This window comes from Aulonocara sp. 'chitande type north' Nkhata Bay, linkage group LG23 (genome assembly GCF_057382095.1).
Source record: "Aulonocara sp. 'chitande type north' Nkhata Bay isolate Kocher_YH1m ecotype deep benthic linkage group LG23, A_spYH_male_GT1.1, whole genome shotgun sequence".
NCBI lineage: Eukaryota > Metazoa > Chordata > Actinopteri > Cichliformes > Cichlidae > Aulonocara > Aulonocara sp. 'chitande type north' Nkhata Bay.
Window position 1 is genome coordinate 50146911 of NC_141365.1, and position 16279 is coordinate 50163189.

Sequence of the window (16279 nt, forward strand, 5' to 3'; positions counted from 1 at the left end):
ATGGAGCCGTCCTCCCATGTGTGTCATAAAATTGGTCATCAGACAGTTTGTCTGCAACTATTCTGTAAACTGGTCTTTTAAGTAAATGCCATGTTTGCTTCCTAAAATGGATCTTGGGAGTCACAGTTAAATTTCTTGCCCCAAAAACCTGTACGGAAAACCCTAAAATTCATTATCATCATCATCATGGTTGCACTGGTTTTGTTGTTCCGACTGCATCTTGAATATTATGTTTTTCATGGTGATGTTTGACAGTATACATCCTACCATTCTTAGCTTTTCTTCTTACTCTAAAGTACGCTACCTACCTCGCATTAAATACCTTGTTATCCCCCAGAACTTCCCTGGATGAGGTCCTACTAGGGCCAGTTCTTCCACAAACACCAGTTCAGTTCAATTTTAGTTAACCAGCACCAAATCAGAACAACAGTTGCTTCAAGGCGCTTTATATTTTAAAGTAAAGATCCTACAATAATAGATAGAAAACCCCAACAATCACACGACCCTCTATGAGCAAACACTTGAAGCAGTGAGTGGCAGCCAGCTGGTACAATTGGTCTGAGATGAGGGGTCAAAAGACAGACTGTGAAAGAGAACCACAGATTAATTATAATGAATGAATGAATGCAAAGTGGTGTGTAAATATTAGTGAAGGTGCAGGCCTTTCTAAGACAGCTAGCTACTTCCTACTGTGGAAGACGGACCTCTTAGCTCGCATTAGCCTCACAATCATGCCAACATTAACCAACATTATCCGCTAATTCTAACATTCTGAGGACTAAATTAAAAACAAAATTACACCCAAACTGCTGATGTCTATAACTGTGTTGCCCTAGCAAGAAGCAACAGATTGCTAGAATTTGGAAACACATACCCCTGCTAGTGCAAAAAAACTGTAATCTGAACACATCACCCTCCAACGCTGCATCTATGTTTGAATCCCAGACTGCAGTGAGTGTATGACTAGCAGCAAGTGGCAGGTTGGCGCAGCATGTCTTGTTCCTGAGTGATGCCAACCTCCTCTGGCCCCCGTCCATCACCCACTGATGTCCAATCTGCTTCTCTCATCCATACCTAATAAAATTCCTGACGCCGATTAGCGCTTGTGATCATTAGCCACAGCTGACATCAACAAGTGACTCGCCGGAGTTACGTGTAGGTCATTCTGTGGCTCGATTTCAGGCAAGAGTCTCAGTCCTGCTTTTTTATGTACGATTCATCTCGTAGCCTTTTCTTTTTATATGTATAAGAGATGTAACTATGTGAAGTCAGCCACCGCAGAACGTGCTTTTGTGTTATACTAAATCAGACTTGTAGCTCATGTTTTAAAGTTCATGCTCAGTGGTGCCTTTGTGCCACACACACAGACTTAACGTGCAGAGTCCCTGAGGCGGCTGAAAGTGAATCTCCATGATCACATCGAGTTGGAGGAGAGGCGAATGGGCCAGGGGAGGGCCACTGACTTCTTTGACGTCTCAGGGAAAGTGACATTAGCCAAGTTGGTTGCGTAACCGCTGAGCCATTCACTCCAATGGCACCGCACTTCTGGCCAGAGGGGCCATTTTACATTTTGGTGGAACAAGACTCAAAGTAATAGCTTTGACTGCGCTCCACTGAGCCAGCAGACGGTGGCTCAGGACAGGTGACCCTGCCTCTGCATACGAGACGATAGGAGACAATGGAGAGCGGTTTAAGTAGTTTTCACACAGGGTATGAGGTCAGTGAACTATCTGCCATCAGGCTTTAAATCGTGTCACTGCACACTTAAGGCAGGTGCTTTTAAATGAACTCCTTTAGTGCTGTGCATGTTAATTGCACTCGCCTCATTATGCCAAATAGCCCCAGAGGAATACAGTGTTCTTTCATCATATTGTGCGATGAAACGCTCCAAATGACGTGACTGCCTGAAGATAAATCAGGGGTCCTAAACTTCATGCTGCTCATTATTTTTGTCCCCTTTTTGGAAGCGTCAGTGTCAACCGTGGTGGTTTGGATGCAAACTGGCAACAAGCTGATTTTGACAGTTTGTGTGTTTTGCTCTACATCTGTGTGAGCATCCGCTCTCATGTGCGCCCCATCTGTGTAGGCATTTCTGTAGAATTTATTTTAACATGGGTAAGTGTGTTTGCTATGTGTGTCTTGGGACTTGCTTCTCCCTCTCTCTCCCAGCTGGCAGCGTTTAGCTCAGATTGACTGCTGAAAGAGAGAGAGAGCTTTGCAGGGGAATGAACACGGCACAGATCAGCAGGATAAAAAAGTATTGATCACGCAGCGGAGTGCCGAGAACGGGATTTGAGCGTCGCACGTTCCATCAAGCTCAGTTACGCCAGGGCAGATGCTGACCCTGTGGCCCTTCGTAATTCTGCAAAATCAGCCAAGGGTTTCTCACAAACACAAGATTTGGGTCAGTTATGTACCGTGGGAAATAAAACAGCAAAAAAAAACCCAGCATGTCCTTTTAATCAGCTACAAGCTGGTATATTCCTCAGAACAGAAATCAAAAGATCAGAAACTATCTCCAACATCAGGAACTTATCATTCCTTTGAACTAAATGCAAATGCTTGTGAGGAGTCCACACTTTCCACATATGAAAGTTCATGTCCTTCTCAGTTGAACGTACTCAGACATCTTCTGGGTAAGTCCATTAACGCACAATGATTAAGCCAGTTGCATATTTTGTTTTTCTGCAAACATGACCTGATGTGACCAAGTCATCGGGATGCTGAAAAGAAAAAAACAAAAATGAAAGATGTCTAATAGTTGCTCTACCACACACAGGTGATATGTAACTTCTTGCTAATTTAAGACGAAACCCCTCATCAGAAAAGCCCTATCCATCCATTTTCCAGTTCAGAGCTGCAGGGGAGCTGGAGTCCACCCCAGCTGTCAAGGGGTGGAAAGACGGGTTGCCAGTCTGACAGACATTTATGCTCACCCAATTTAGAAACACCACTTGACCCACACATGTTTTTGGACTGTGGGAGGAAGCTAGAGGATTTGTGCCCACAAAAGCACAGAGAGAACATGCAACCTCAACACGGAAAGCCCAGCCTGGGGTTGAAACCAGGACCTGTTTGCTTTGGCAGTGGCTCTAACCACCGCACACTTAAACTCTGTTGCACTGACAGGATGGTACATTTGTCAAGGTTCTGACACTGATTTGTTCACGGAAACAAATGTTTTCTTTTGAGCAATAAGTGAAACTTTTTGAGTGAATTACAGGCTTTTTGCGGGCAAACCATTATGTGCTGCTTTGTTTCTTATTGTTCTGAAAAGCGACCGAAAACAACTTCAAAGTGTCGTTTGACAGATGGAGGCAAAATGAGGAGAAAATCGAAAGAAAATAAAACAAAATGAGTATTCTCGTGTTGTTTCTTTGCACAGAACGGTCTGCAGAAGACACATCTGACGAATCATGCAGATACAGCAACTGTGCATGTGCTAATAACCTGCCAGATAATCCGTGAGATAATTATTTTTTTATTACAGAGATGAGAGAATGCAGATAGTCCTGTTTATAGTATATTAGTCAAATTTGATTAAAATTAATTGCAGTGAGTAATTGTTTTGGCTTCTATTTGCATCTACGCCACAGTATACTGATTATCTTTAGATTCAGGACCACGACAGCTTATCATCTGCTGTCTTTTTGATCAGTCCAGTTGCTAAAAGTGCAAGAAATATACCCTAAATTCTGCTTTTTAACATTTTTATCTGCATAACCACTTAAATGGCTTCAGACAAAATGCATATGGCCTACACCGAGCACTGTGCTTGATTCAATCACAGGTAGACACTGAAAGGACTGACATTGCTGCTGTTGTGTAGACAGATCCTTTGTAGAAAACTGTCTGGGCTCCAGGAATTTCTCACGGTAATTTTTTTCTAACATTGTATAGTCAGAATTATTAAAATGTTTACCCAGAACATTACTGGCACATCACAATGGTTGCAACCAATCAGCGTTTGCAACTTTGTGCCAATGTGCATAATCTGGCCTAGCTGTTGGCTTCCTTACAACCAGGCTGATTATCCAACTGTTCATGTTTCTTTTTTGTTGCGGTGATGTAGCCGTGTTCCCAGATTTAGTGAATAATGTTGGTGGAAAAAACTGGTTAAAGAAAATACTGAGAAAAAGCGAATTGAACTTCGTAATGCTGCGCTTTTGATGTTCTCTTTTGCAGTTTTGAAGAAGCTCTGAAGAACATTTTATCCCTCTCCACAAAGTGGAACAATGGAAATCTCCCAAGCTGTAGTTTGTGCGTGGCTGTGCCGGGAGTCTGCAGCCATTGAGCAGATGGGGCTTTTTTTTTATTTCCACCAGAGGAGGCGCAGTCATCCATCCCCCCCTCCCATCTCTTTTTTCTTCCTTCACTTTCCCACACCTTTCCCACTCTCTTCTCTCTTGTGGGAAACTACCCATAATGCACTGTGAGGAAATTGCCCCATAATGAATACAACACTTCTAAATTTGAATGGAGCCTCAGGCAGTGGCCAGATCGGCCACTGAAATATTCACAAAGCTTTAATAACGCTGTTATTCCTGGCAGATGCACTGTGCGCACTCACAGTTGGCGATAATCATGCTGTGCCACTAGGTTTATGGCAAATCATTAACTATCAGGACAGTGGGACACCTTTACTCTCAGTTTATATTTAAATCTGATTTATAGAAGCACAGAAATCGATGTAGCCAGAGAAATATAGTGCATAAATCAAGGCAATATTAACTAGACATTAGCAGATCCTGCTACCGACTGAGAAAACAATGATATATTGACCTCAGTTATTTTTCCCTTCATACCTACTTAGATGTCTGTTATTAAAACCAAATGCTACAAAATGTGACAAAGTTTATAATGCGAAGTGTATTCGAGGGATTATTTCATAGCAAACGCTCTTCATTTTGTGTCGTGGGTGTCAGGTGATTGACAGGAAGCGGAACGTAATCACAAAAGATGTCAGCAATCTGTGACAGCTTCTGTCTCCAACCACATCCATTGCGTGCCAGGCCTCATTTATCCAGTCAAAGAGCCTCAAAGGCTCTCTTGTCCAATAAGACTTGGGTTTGAATATGATGAAAAAAATAAGGCTTTGGTTCTAAAACAAGGCTAACTGTTCAGAAAACCTGAAATGAGGATGAAGAAATGCCACTGTTGTTAAATATTTAAGGCCTCAGCCACACGGGCCTAGCGACCAGCTGGTGAAACCCTCATAACCTGTGGTTCCTTGGGGAAAATGTGTACTCTTGGTGTATTACCAGTTGGCAACTCTTTGCTGGTTATTGTTGGTGCTGCACCAGAAACCTCCTGTTGATTGCTGTGTTAGCTGCAGTTGATGGTGGTAGGTGTGCCCCACTTTGGACTGTATGCCACTTTTAAAATATTTGCATTGCTTTACACTGACAGTAGGCAAATGGTGGGTAGTGGAAGTTTTTACATCACCAGCTTTCAAGCTTTTCGTGATGATAGAGGCACTTTTACCTCACAAGTATCCGATTTAAGGATGTGCTGAAATAGTGAAATAGTTCGAATGAATCCACATTAATGTCCCGCTGTAACACAAACAGATGTAGCAGCTGACTGTCAACTCCCATGATTTGTTGGAGAAAAGGCGCTGTTTTGGTCAGAGACATCTTTGGAGAACATAATGGCTTCAGTTTCCCTTCATAAGAGACTGCAAAACTGTGAAAATGTTCAAAATCTTAAAATACTCTTTAAGGCTGCACATCTACTGCTGCAGCTCGTGCTTTTCTAAACTGGGGGCTTGCCAGCTTTCACTCACTGTCATTAATACACATGAATATAGACGAGCATCTCACGTACGTCCACTTCAGAAAACTAAGCTTTAACTAGTTCCTGGTGAAGCATCTGTTAGCTGAATTTCCTGCATCACTTAATGAAAGGTGTAACTTCAGACCATGAAAGCTTATCATGGTCAGTAGTTATAATAGTTACAAGTTATAACATGTGTGAGTGGGGCACGATACTTCCACATCAGCAGTCTATGTGGCTTTTTGTGGCATGTACTAACAGTATACTATTCTTACTTGCAATTTCTGTTTGACCCAGTTCCCAAAAAGCGACTTTAGAGTAAACCAGATTGCCTTCCCTCCGTATTTCCTGTGTTATAGCTCCAGTTGCTTTAACGTCCTGCAGCTGGTTGTTATTTTTGTTTTGACTTCCATTAAGCACCGATCTCTGGGTTTTGATTCAGGCTACATCACTCTGAGTGTACGTGTGAGAAGAGCGCAGCGGCTGCTAAGGACTACGCTACCGCTGAACTGGGTCGCGGGTAACACGTTGCTATGGCAACTGCCATTTGCAGCCCTGGGGCCAAGAACTGCTTTTCACTTACTCTTTCTCATTCTTCTCTCTGTTGTTTCTCTCTCGCGTTCCCTTTCTTCACCTCCTTCTCTCTTTCCTTTTTCTTACTCATCCCTTTGTTCCTCTGCTTGCTTTTATCCATCTTGTTGCCGCTCTTCATCTCCATTCACCCTTTTCCTTTTTTTTCTGAAACTCCTGACTTTATGCTGCCTTCAACTCTTTTATTCTATCCCTGTGTCTTTAGCCTTCGCTCTGTGCAGAAAGCAAAAAGAGCAGGCGTCTGTTATCATCCTTTCTCTTAACTCTTACCAGCAGCCACAAATGTATAGTTTTGCACTGTAGGCCGAAGCAGCTCACTTGGAAGGAAAACAAGCTTTTTAACAGTAGGGGGATGTTAATCCTCAGTGGCAGCTTTGACTGTCATATTATTTGCTGCTCTGTTGTTTGACAATATTAGCAGAAAGTCTTTTGTTCTGACTTATTGGTGGGGCACCTTCACAGACAGCCTGTGAAACGTCCCCACAAACTGATGCGTCGTCCTTGGTGTGAGATTGTTGAGGTGATATATGATGCAGCATCGTAGCGGGAGCGTAACATATTGTCTCAGCGATTAACTCCAGCTGGCTCACTGTAAGTGCTGCATGGGCGTGCAGTCATATTTCAGTCGAAGAGCAGAGAAGAAGGCAGAGATAGATGCAGCGAGCTATAAACCAAGAGAGATGGGCCAGCCTCGGTGTTTCACCTAAATTCTACTCTAATGAATAGCCCATTGATTTCCATTAGGGCTGGCTTGAGCTGACCACTCTGGCCTGTCTGTTTCCCATTAGCGCAGTTTTAAACTGAGGCTGACAAACAGTCATAGCCAGAGGCAGACCAGAAGAAGCGGCCTGACCAGTGTTTAAAGAAACCTATGAATTCATCCATGACGCTGCATGGAGCCAAGGAAAATACAGAGTTAACAGCAGAATATAAGCCTTAAAATCCAATCACGCTATCTCAGGATTTGCCTTAAATGAACAAAGTCACCTCGGTCACATCCATGAATAGACCTGGACGATAATATCTCCCGGAAGTTCTTGATTTGCATTTGAAAAAGCAGGGTTATCACGTCTCTTTTGGTTTTATTCTCTTTTCCAAATTAAAGAAAAAGAAAGAAAGGTCAGAAGACTTGCACACTAAATTGCCTGTTGACACAGACGTTTTATAGCAGGATGAAGTGTCAGCCGAGAGCAGCTTTTAAACCTCCTGGTTGTCATTGTATCGACCACCGACTCCATTGCAGGCCCCCTGAGGCCTGGCCTGCTTCTGGGCTCAGGAGTTTAGAGCCATCCAGCCTTATCAGCTGAACTTCTCCATCAGCCCGTTTTCTTCATTAACATTAATAGGATTTGGATCTATTACGCAACGAGGCTCCGCTGCGTTATGCAACGTAGAGTCTTCATCAACAGCAACACTCTTTGGAGGGGAGCAGTTGCATCTTAGACTTATGGTTCAGTTATGTTCACGCAGATGTAGAGTCTCAGCTTTTAAAGAGGGACATGGGCATTGACCAGAGTGAACATTTCTTTTTAGATCAGAGAAAAACAAAAAACTGTGTGACGTCTGTGCATAAAATCTATTTCAGAAGTTGTTTAAAAATGTGTGTAAGCTTTGTAAAGTAATGCTGTTTATTAAATTGTGAAAATATATGTATGTATATAATCTTTTTTATAATTATTCAAGGGGTGGAATAAAAGTCACACTAAACATTTTTTGTCATTACGTATATGTAAGGATATGTAATTAAATTCAATTTAATTTTATTTATATATCATAAAAACAGTTGCCTAAAGGTGCTTTAAACTGTAAGGTAAAGACCCTTCAATAACAGAGAGATATGTAACGGTTAAAAATGATGCTTGCAAGCTTTTCCTTTATTAGTTTCTACAGTTGAGATTTTTACTCTAAATTCCGCAAGAAGAAAAATTCCTTTTAAACTGTAACAGTGACAGGAAGTGCACATTTTTATACTTGTGCATAGAACAAATCATGTTTCTGGTAGTGAAAGTTTGCTTCATCAGCTGCAAACACAAATTCTCATGTCAATGTGACATTCCCGTGTTCAGCAGGAAAACCTTTTCCCCAGCAGTTTAGCGTGTTAGCATGCTAATCCTTGCTAATAATCAATACTAACAACAGCAAACTACGATAACATACTGAAGCCTGGCTGGTTCAAATTCTAACATTTACAGTAGTCACAGTGTAGTGTGTAAGCAGGTCAACTTTTGGTTTTGGTTTAGAACTAAACCCTGAAGAAATCTGAGGAAGCTAAAATGTTAGCTTTGAAGGCATTTGGTTATCAACTAAAGCATTAATCAAGTAAGATTTGGTGTGAAGAAAGCATATAAGGGATCACCAGTAGTCACCAGCACATGTCACATCGGTTAGCATCATCCACTCTTGTTAAATAATTTAAGTCTGGAACAAATTAATATCCAAAAGATAAGCATTACCATCTGGCTGCACCACTGCATGGATGAATAAAACACAATTTATAATATTCAGGTCGTGGAAGTCAAAGCTAATCCCCGGTCTATTTCAGGAAGCAAAGTGCTATTGTTGTTTTTCCTTTGTCAAGTTATTTATAAGTTAATTAGCTTATTATATAAGTGACTTAATTAAATGGGAACATATAATGTGATAACTAAATTTAAAAGGTAATAATCGCCACATTTAGCTTCAGCATGGTGGAGTATATTTTCTCCCAGCAGTAATTTTATTGATGATTCTTTCCCCCGGGGAGGCTGAAATCCAATCTGCTCCTTTAAGCTCATCAATAACGAGTGTCCACAAGCTTACAACCCTACCATGCTCTCTACTGTGTAGTGGCAGAGAAGGTTTTTTCACTATAAAATGACACTCTTGTTGCATTTTGGTGAAACTTTCTTCCCTTCCGGCCAACCTTGAGATGGTCTTGTGTCTTTCTGCGTATGCACGCATTCAAGTGTGCGGTTTAATTGCTTTGTGTGGGAGGCTATCACCTCGTGTCATCACCTGCCAGAGTCTATTGATTGAGCTTGACGTTGATAGAAGCTGTCAGAGAGTCTTAGCGCCGGCTTGTGTGGATGTTGAAGTGAATTTCATGTTCTGATAGAATCAACTGTCAGATGCATTAAAGAGCTGCGACTAGCACGAAGGGTGTTATTCTCTAATGCTCGCTATCAACTTTAGTAGCAGGGGCTGTCAGCTATAGATCGTCCGATCTCTGCAGACCTTCATGTGCAGGTTCTGAAACACGCGTAATGTGATAAATCACATTTCCAAGGTTTCACATACAGGAATGTCTGAATTGAACAAACTTCTGAAAATAAAATTATGATGCTTCAAAGCTTCCGGTTGGAGCGGGTTGTCATGGAAACAGCAAAGTGGCACGCACAAGACATTTCATTTTGTCTTTTTTCCTGAGTAACTTCGTGGTTTATTCGAGGAGTTATTAAGATTCGAACTCTCGAGCTCAACACAGTGTTTTATTTGCCCTCTTCATCATCAGTCCTTATCCTCTTGATTGTGAGAGGAGCAGAGGCAGCAGGGTGCACAGTGTTTGCAGCACCTGTATCTCCCAAGCCCATAACTCATGCAGGGAGCCTCACACACTGCTGCGGTTAATGGAAAACAAATTTACTAATTCATCATCATCACTGTGTAGAAACTGCTCGTGCACAAGGGATAATTTTAAATTATTCATCACTCTCTTTTGACTTCTGAAAAAAGGCAAAATCAGCTGCAGAAAGCTGGAAAATATGCACACGGGCACAGGCAAATCTCAGTCGTTTTCCGCCTGCCCTAAGAAAATGTCCAATTTGTCAATTTCTTGTTGCATAGAAATCCCAAATACTTAAAGCATAAGAACTCCAAATCTGTTGTAATCATTCTGGTCTACAAAAATAACGTAGCTCATAGGAATTTATTTTAAACCCATGTAGATTAGGTCATGAGTTAATCTTGCAAGTTGGTCATAACAAAGAAAATAACTAAGTAGTTTTAAGATTTGAGCGTGTACAGCATGTACAGTAGCACAGCTTACATGTAATATTCAGCTCAAAGTGAACACACTCTTACTGTGAATGATGCCGTGATTAGCCGCTCGACATTCCCGACATGGAGAGGTGTTCTGCTCTGAAAGATGAGCATAAAGCCCTTGAAGCGTGCACGCTTGATTCAGCCCCAGCAGTGCAAACATCCATGCAGGTTTCTGCCTGAGTAAAAATCAAAGAGCGGTGGACAAAAAGGCCCGTCGAGTGTTGCGCTGAGTGTCATCAGCAGAGGCGAACAAGTCTCTATGTGAGATGTCACGTTGCCACAGTCAGCTTTCGTTGCTATCATTAAAATCATACATTTGAATTGCGATTTTGCCATGTGTGTGCTTTCAAATCTGACCTATTTGCTCTTGTATCCTTCCTTAAAGCTTTCTGTCTTTGAAGCTTTCTAGCAGCTAAATGCAAAAGAACACCTATGGCTCAGGCTCTCTTTGTCTCCCCCTATAGGATGCTTCGAGTGCTGCATCAAGTGTCTGGGCGGGGTGCCCTATGCCTCGCTGGTGGCCACCATCCTCTGCTTCATAGGTGTGGCTCTGTTCTGCGGATGTGGCCACGTAGCGCTGACTGGGACTCTGACCATGCTGGAGAATCACTTCTCCAGGGTATCTAGCGACCACGCCACCCTCACTGTGGTGTAAGTCCACTGAGTTTCTAATCCAAGTGTAGTTCATCACTAAGGCGTTCTCTTACTTATGATTTTATCACATGTCACTTATGGAAAAGATTAGACATGGATAAGTCCTGTCACTGTATTTCACTTACTCCCCTTCTTTTACTTAAAAACTGGTATGACCAGAATTTACTGATATTATGCTTGCAATGATCTGCTGAGAAGAACCCGCCACATTGTGTGCCATAACTTAGAACCCTTAAACTGGTAAACTGGTCATGTTAGAAACAGTCAGAAAATTATTACTTAAAAGGTCAAGGTTAGAATTGTATGGAAGAGGATTAGGGCCACTGAAAGGGGGGGAAAAGGGATCTGAGATTAAAATCTGGAAAACAAAAATCCAGCCCCAACCCCCTTTTTTGGCCCTAATCTTCTCCCACAGGACTGAAATATATTTTTTGGTGATTATATTTAAAATGGATCCTGACATAAATATAAATCTTGGGGTGCTTATACACTCTGTAATGTCAGGTATTCAGAAATCTTTATCTAACTTAAGTTAGGCCCACAATGCTGACCTGGATAATCAGCAAAGAAAAGGAGTCGATGGACCGTATAGTTCTGTTTTCATTTATTCAGGTTTTGCAGTTATATGACTGCTAACCACATGACATAAACTATTTTGGATTTGTAAACCAGGTTAAGGTTAAGCAAAGAAAGAAGAAGGAAAAGTTAATTCCATAAATATTTGCTACAGGTTGCTCGCAGCCACGAGGTGAAATTGGTCACAAAGAGATGCAAAACCCAAGAACCTCCTCGTGATTACCTTTAGCTGTGATCACCCAGAGTTTATGTTGAACATGACCCGTCTGCAAACACTTGCCAACTAATTCACTGAGTGATCATGAAACTGTAAAGCCCATGACGCAAAGCAAAAAGGCAAAAAGTGGCATCTACACTAAGCCAACCTCAGGCATGTTTTTATTCACACCTTGTCAGGTGTAGATAATAGACATTTATGCCTTGGAAACACCCAGAGAATCTTGCACTGCCACTGTAAGTTGAGTTGAGTAGGGGTTGCAGAGGGCCATAACAGCCACCGTCTTTCATGCAAACTACATGCATTTGCAGTAATCTGTAGCAACAAGGGTTTTTTTTGGTGCAGCACACTCTTTGTGATGGATTTCTCCCAATTACAGCCTCCGATAATCAAACACCAGCTAATCAGAGAATGCAAACCTTTCGCCAGCAACCAGTGGTTGTATTTTGTCCAATATGGCGAACAACTCTCATCAATGTGCCCCACAAAAGAAACCTCTAACAAATCCCCCTAGTATTTTGGTTTAAACATGTTAAAAAAATAATCCGAAATATAACAAAAGCTCTCATAAACCATAAGTTAGTGGATAGAACTGTCTTTGATTACCTTTCACTATAGTCTACATATCATCATAAAGTTCAAACTCTAGTCAGAGAAAACAGATTTCAGTACGATGGTTATCAACATGGTCTGTTAAGCCTTCCTTTCTGCTTCCTGTTCTCTACTTGTACACATAATAGAATAGAATAGAATTCAACTTTATTGTCATTGCACATGCACAGGTACAGGGCAACGAAATGCAGTTTGCATCCATCCAGAAGTGCTTTAGTGATATAGATATATTACAATATATATTAGCAATAATATAGATATGTGAGTATATTACAGAAATGGGTCTATTATGGTATGTTATAATGTACACGGTATGATGTTGTGAATATTCTATAACTATAAGTATGTACAGGCTGTAGTGAGTACAAGCTATGTACAGGATATGAACAGGATATAAATATGAAAAACTATACAGAATATGAAATAAATAACTTTACAGAATCTGAGATATACAGCTATACAGAAATGGGAACTATGCAAGTTGTAAACAGTTGTAGGGTTAAAAATTATCGAATGTACAGAATGATTATTTACACAGAGCTATACAGTAGTGCAGTTAAGATAAGTGAGATATAATTCCTACAGAGGCTATAAGAGGGGTGTTTCATGTGTCATCTGACTCTTCGTGCTGACAAAGTCATCCCTATGAGTTCTGTCTAGTCCACTCAGAGATGTCGTCAGATTATGATGATAAAGTGGTGATTAAAATTTATAAGGAACATAAAAAAGAAAGAAAGACAAATTCATATTTCGATCTTTATCTATCGTAATCTTGGGATTTAGTGCAGAGCATTAAAATAAACATTTTAACTTAAATTCATGTATTTTAACGCTGCTGTTTCCTTCTTACGTGATGGCTGCACGTTAGAGCTGTGAAACTTTAAATATAAACATTAAACATTACTGTCCCGTAGTCTAACAAAAGAAAAGTTATTATTAAGTTGCCTGAATAGGTGTTTTTGAAAATAAATACCCTAATCCGTTTTTTAATCTAATATTCTAGCTTCAGTTCCAGCAGTGGAGAAAAGACTTAGCAAGAGATTAGAACCAAGTATTAAAACATATATATATTGTCTGCTTCACCAGCTGCATTCAAATGCCAGTGACACTGTGCTGCCGTTCTGCTGCTGTAACATTACACTTCAGCTTCATTCTGAAGCTGCACATATCCTACAGTAGAGTATTTATATTATACTTAAAACATGTTGTGGATAGTAGAATCAGCGAAACTGTGCGATCTGAATCTATTTTAAACTGAAACTCAGAACATAACCTGAGTTATTACAATGATTTAGTCAGGAAAAAGACAGACTGATAGAAAATTCTTTAAGCACAACAAAGCTTCCTGACCAATTAATCCAGCTCTGTATCACATCCCTTTGTCCCAAAAGTCTACATTTTAAGTAAAATTTAAATTATGTATCACAAATGTCTAACCTTAACCAACTTTAGCCACAAAAACTGCATCTAACATTAGCTAAGATGAACCACCATGAGCTAATGGTACTATTATCTAAGGTTACCCAACGATAGTCAATATAATACAATATAATCTTGATCTTTATCTCTTTAAAAAAAGGTAAAAGTAGTTAAATGAAACATAAAATAAAAAGGGTTTTAGCTTACACGAGCTAACATTAAACAGCATAAAACATTAGCTTAGGGTTTCATTGGTGCAGGTTCGTATAACCTTGATGTTTAAAGCTAATTCCTTGCTTTGCCTCTGTTTTTGTTCAGGATTCAGATTTTTCAGTACATCATCTATGGCATTGGCTCCTTCTTCTTTGTGTACGCCATCGTCCTGTTGGCTGAGGGCTTTTACACCACCAGCGCCATCAAGAAGGAGCTGCAGAGTGACTTCAAGACCACCGTCTGTGGACGCTGCATCACTGCCTTCGTATGTGAACACACAAATACACACACGCACACATAAGCAGCTGCAAATCATCACACCCACTGACCCAGTTAGACTTCAAATTAAAGCCTCCAAATGAGACTTAATGACTTTGATGTGTATTTTAAAATGTTCCTGCTTAAAGTAGTTTAGTGGCTTAAAACAACAAACAGAAAACGGTCCTTCAGTATGCTTTACATGCCTGAATAAGGGTCATCAAGTATTTCAGAGACCCAGTCACACGCATTTACACGTTTATGAGCACGTGCGCATGACGAAGACAGATATAAACAAATACTTGCACATACACAAATGCTTAAAATCCCACTCGAGCCTTCAGGGTAACTCTGGCACTGTTTGTCCTTTCTACCCTGATTACTCTAATTGCTGCAGATGTCGGCTAACATTAGCGTAAACCCTGATTTGCCTCTGATTTGTGTCCGTATAAACAATCTCAGCCTTTAAAAAATATTCTTTTCTTTTTTATAAAATCACAATTTTTCTCTTTATTTCCACTTGTCTCCTCTCCTCAGTTCATGTTCCTGACCTACATCCTCTTCCTGGCCTTCCTTGCCATCTTCGGCTTCACGGCGATCCCGGTTTTCCTCTTCTTTAACATGTGGAATACCTGTGCTACCATGAAATCTCCCTATGCTAACATCACTTCTCCTGACTCCATCTGTGTGGATGTCAGGCAGTACGGTCAGTAACTTAGAAATGACGTGAACTGTATTAGTTAAGTTTATGTCTGATGCATTCTTTCGGTGATTGAATGAACCGTACATGTGTGGCATACGTAGATTTTACAAGTGAAATTGGCTGACATTAGCCCATTTGAGCTAGGTTGGCTAGCTAGGTATAGGCTAGCTCATAATTCTCTGAACTTTTATGAGATATTTTGTATCTTTCTGTACTAATATCATAGTTTTCCCTATAAAGGATAAACATTAGTATTGAGAGGCTAAAAAATCGTACATAAATTAGCACTGGAACAATAATAAATGTTCAGATACTGACGATGAGAAATCTGTCAATTTAGTTGTTTTTGAAACATGCAGCCTGTCAAAATAAATTAATCACTTAGCACCAATAAATCTTTGAAAGCCTGGTTTTTATTCTAATAGTCATTGCTGTAAGGCTTTGCAGTTCCCTAGCATTGTTTCTTACCTCCTTCTCCAGTCAACAAGGCCAGTCTGCCCTTTATATTTTTCCTGTAGCTCTTGTTCTGCCCACCTTATGTTATCACAGCTGACACATTTTCATCACAGTTTGTGCAGGAGTAGTACCTGCCAGACAGGTGGGCCTCCATTACTTGGTTATAAACAGTTTGCAAATAATATGTACAGATGATGTGTCGTTTGTAACTCAACAACCATTCCTTGTTGCTCCAAACTCATGTTAGCTCATATGCAGGGCTACATGCAGCCTGAAGGAGAGCTTGTTTATTCAAATGTGCTATATGTAAATTAGGAATAACAAAGCTAAACTGCCTCCTCCTAAACCTATTAGGCTTATTTTATTCTTTTTTCGAATCACATGTAAAACCACATACTGACAATGTATACACAGTGGTTCTTCCTGAGGCAAATGGCCGACCTCACAATGAAAAATATACATATATACACTGTATCTGTTTACTATGTACAGTATAGTATGTATGGAAACATCCAAGAAGATATGCAACATTTGGAAATCATAGGTTATGAAAATCTGTACAAAATATTTTAAAGTGCTGTATAAAATGTAATAGAATTGTGGCATTGCTGCACCAGACCAAAGATTTAGATGATGAAACCTGCTTTCATGCTAATCAGTTCACTTTAAAACCATCTTCAAAAGATGTCTTAAAAAATAATAAATCTGTCATGGTACCGGTCTTTAAAGTTCAGGAGAAATTCCCCTGATCAAGAAATATTCTGGCTAACTTTAAAAAGTCTGCA

The 16279-nt window shown here is 40.4% G+C and overlaps 1 protein-coding gene across 2 annotated transcripts in view; it reads left to right on the forward strand.

Annotated features, from left to right (window-relative positions):
* LOC147302936 (neuronal membrane glycoprotein M6-b-like) overlaps positions 1 to 16279 on the forward strand; it is a 51485-nt gene that overhangs the window by 30284 nt on the left and 4922 nt on the right. For both annotated transcript variants that reach the window (XM_086284105.1, XM_086284104.1), the window contains exons 2-4: positions 10851 to 11037; positions 14183 to 14342; positions 14873 to 15041. In XM_086284105.1, coding sequence (XP_086140231.1) covers positions 10851 to 11037; positions 14183 to 14342; positions 14873 to 15041 — 516 coding nt within the window. The remainder of the gene's footprint in view (positions 1 to 10850; positions 11038 to 14182; positions 14343 to 14872; positions 15042 to 16279) is intronic.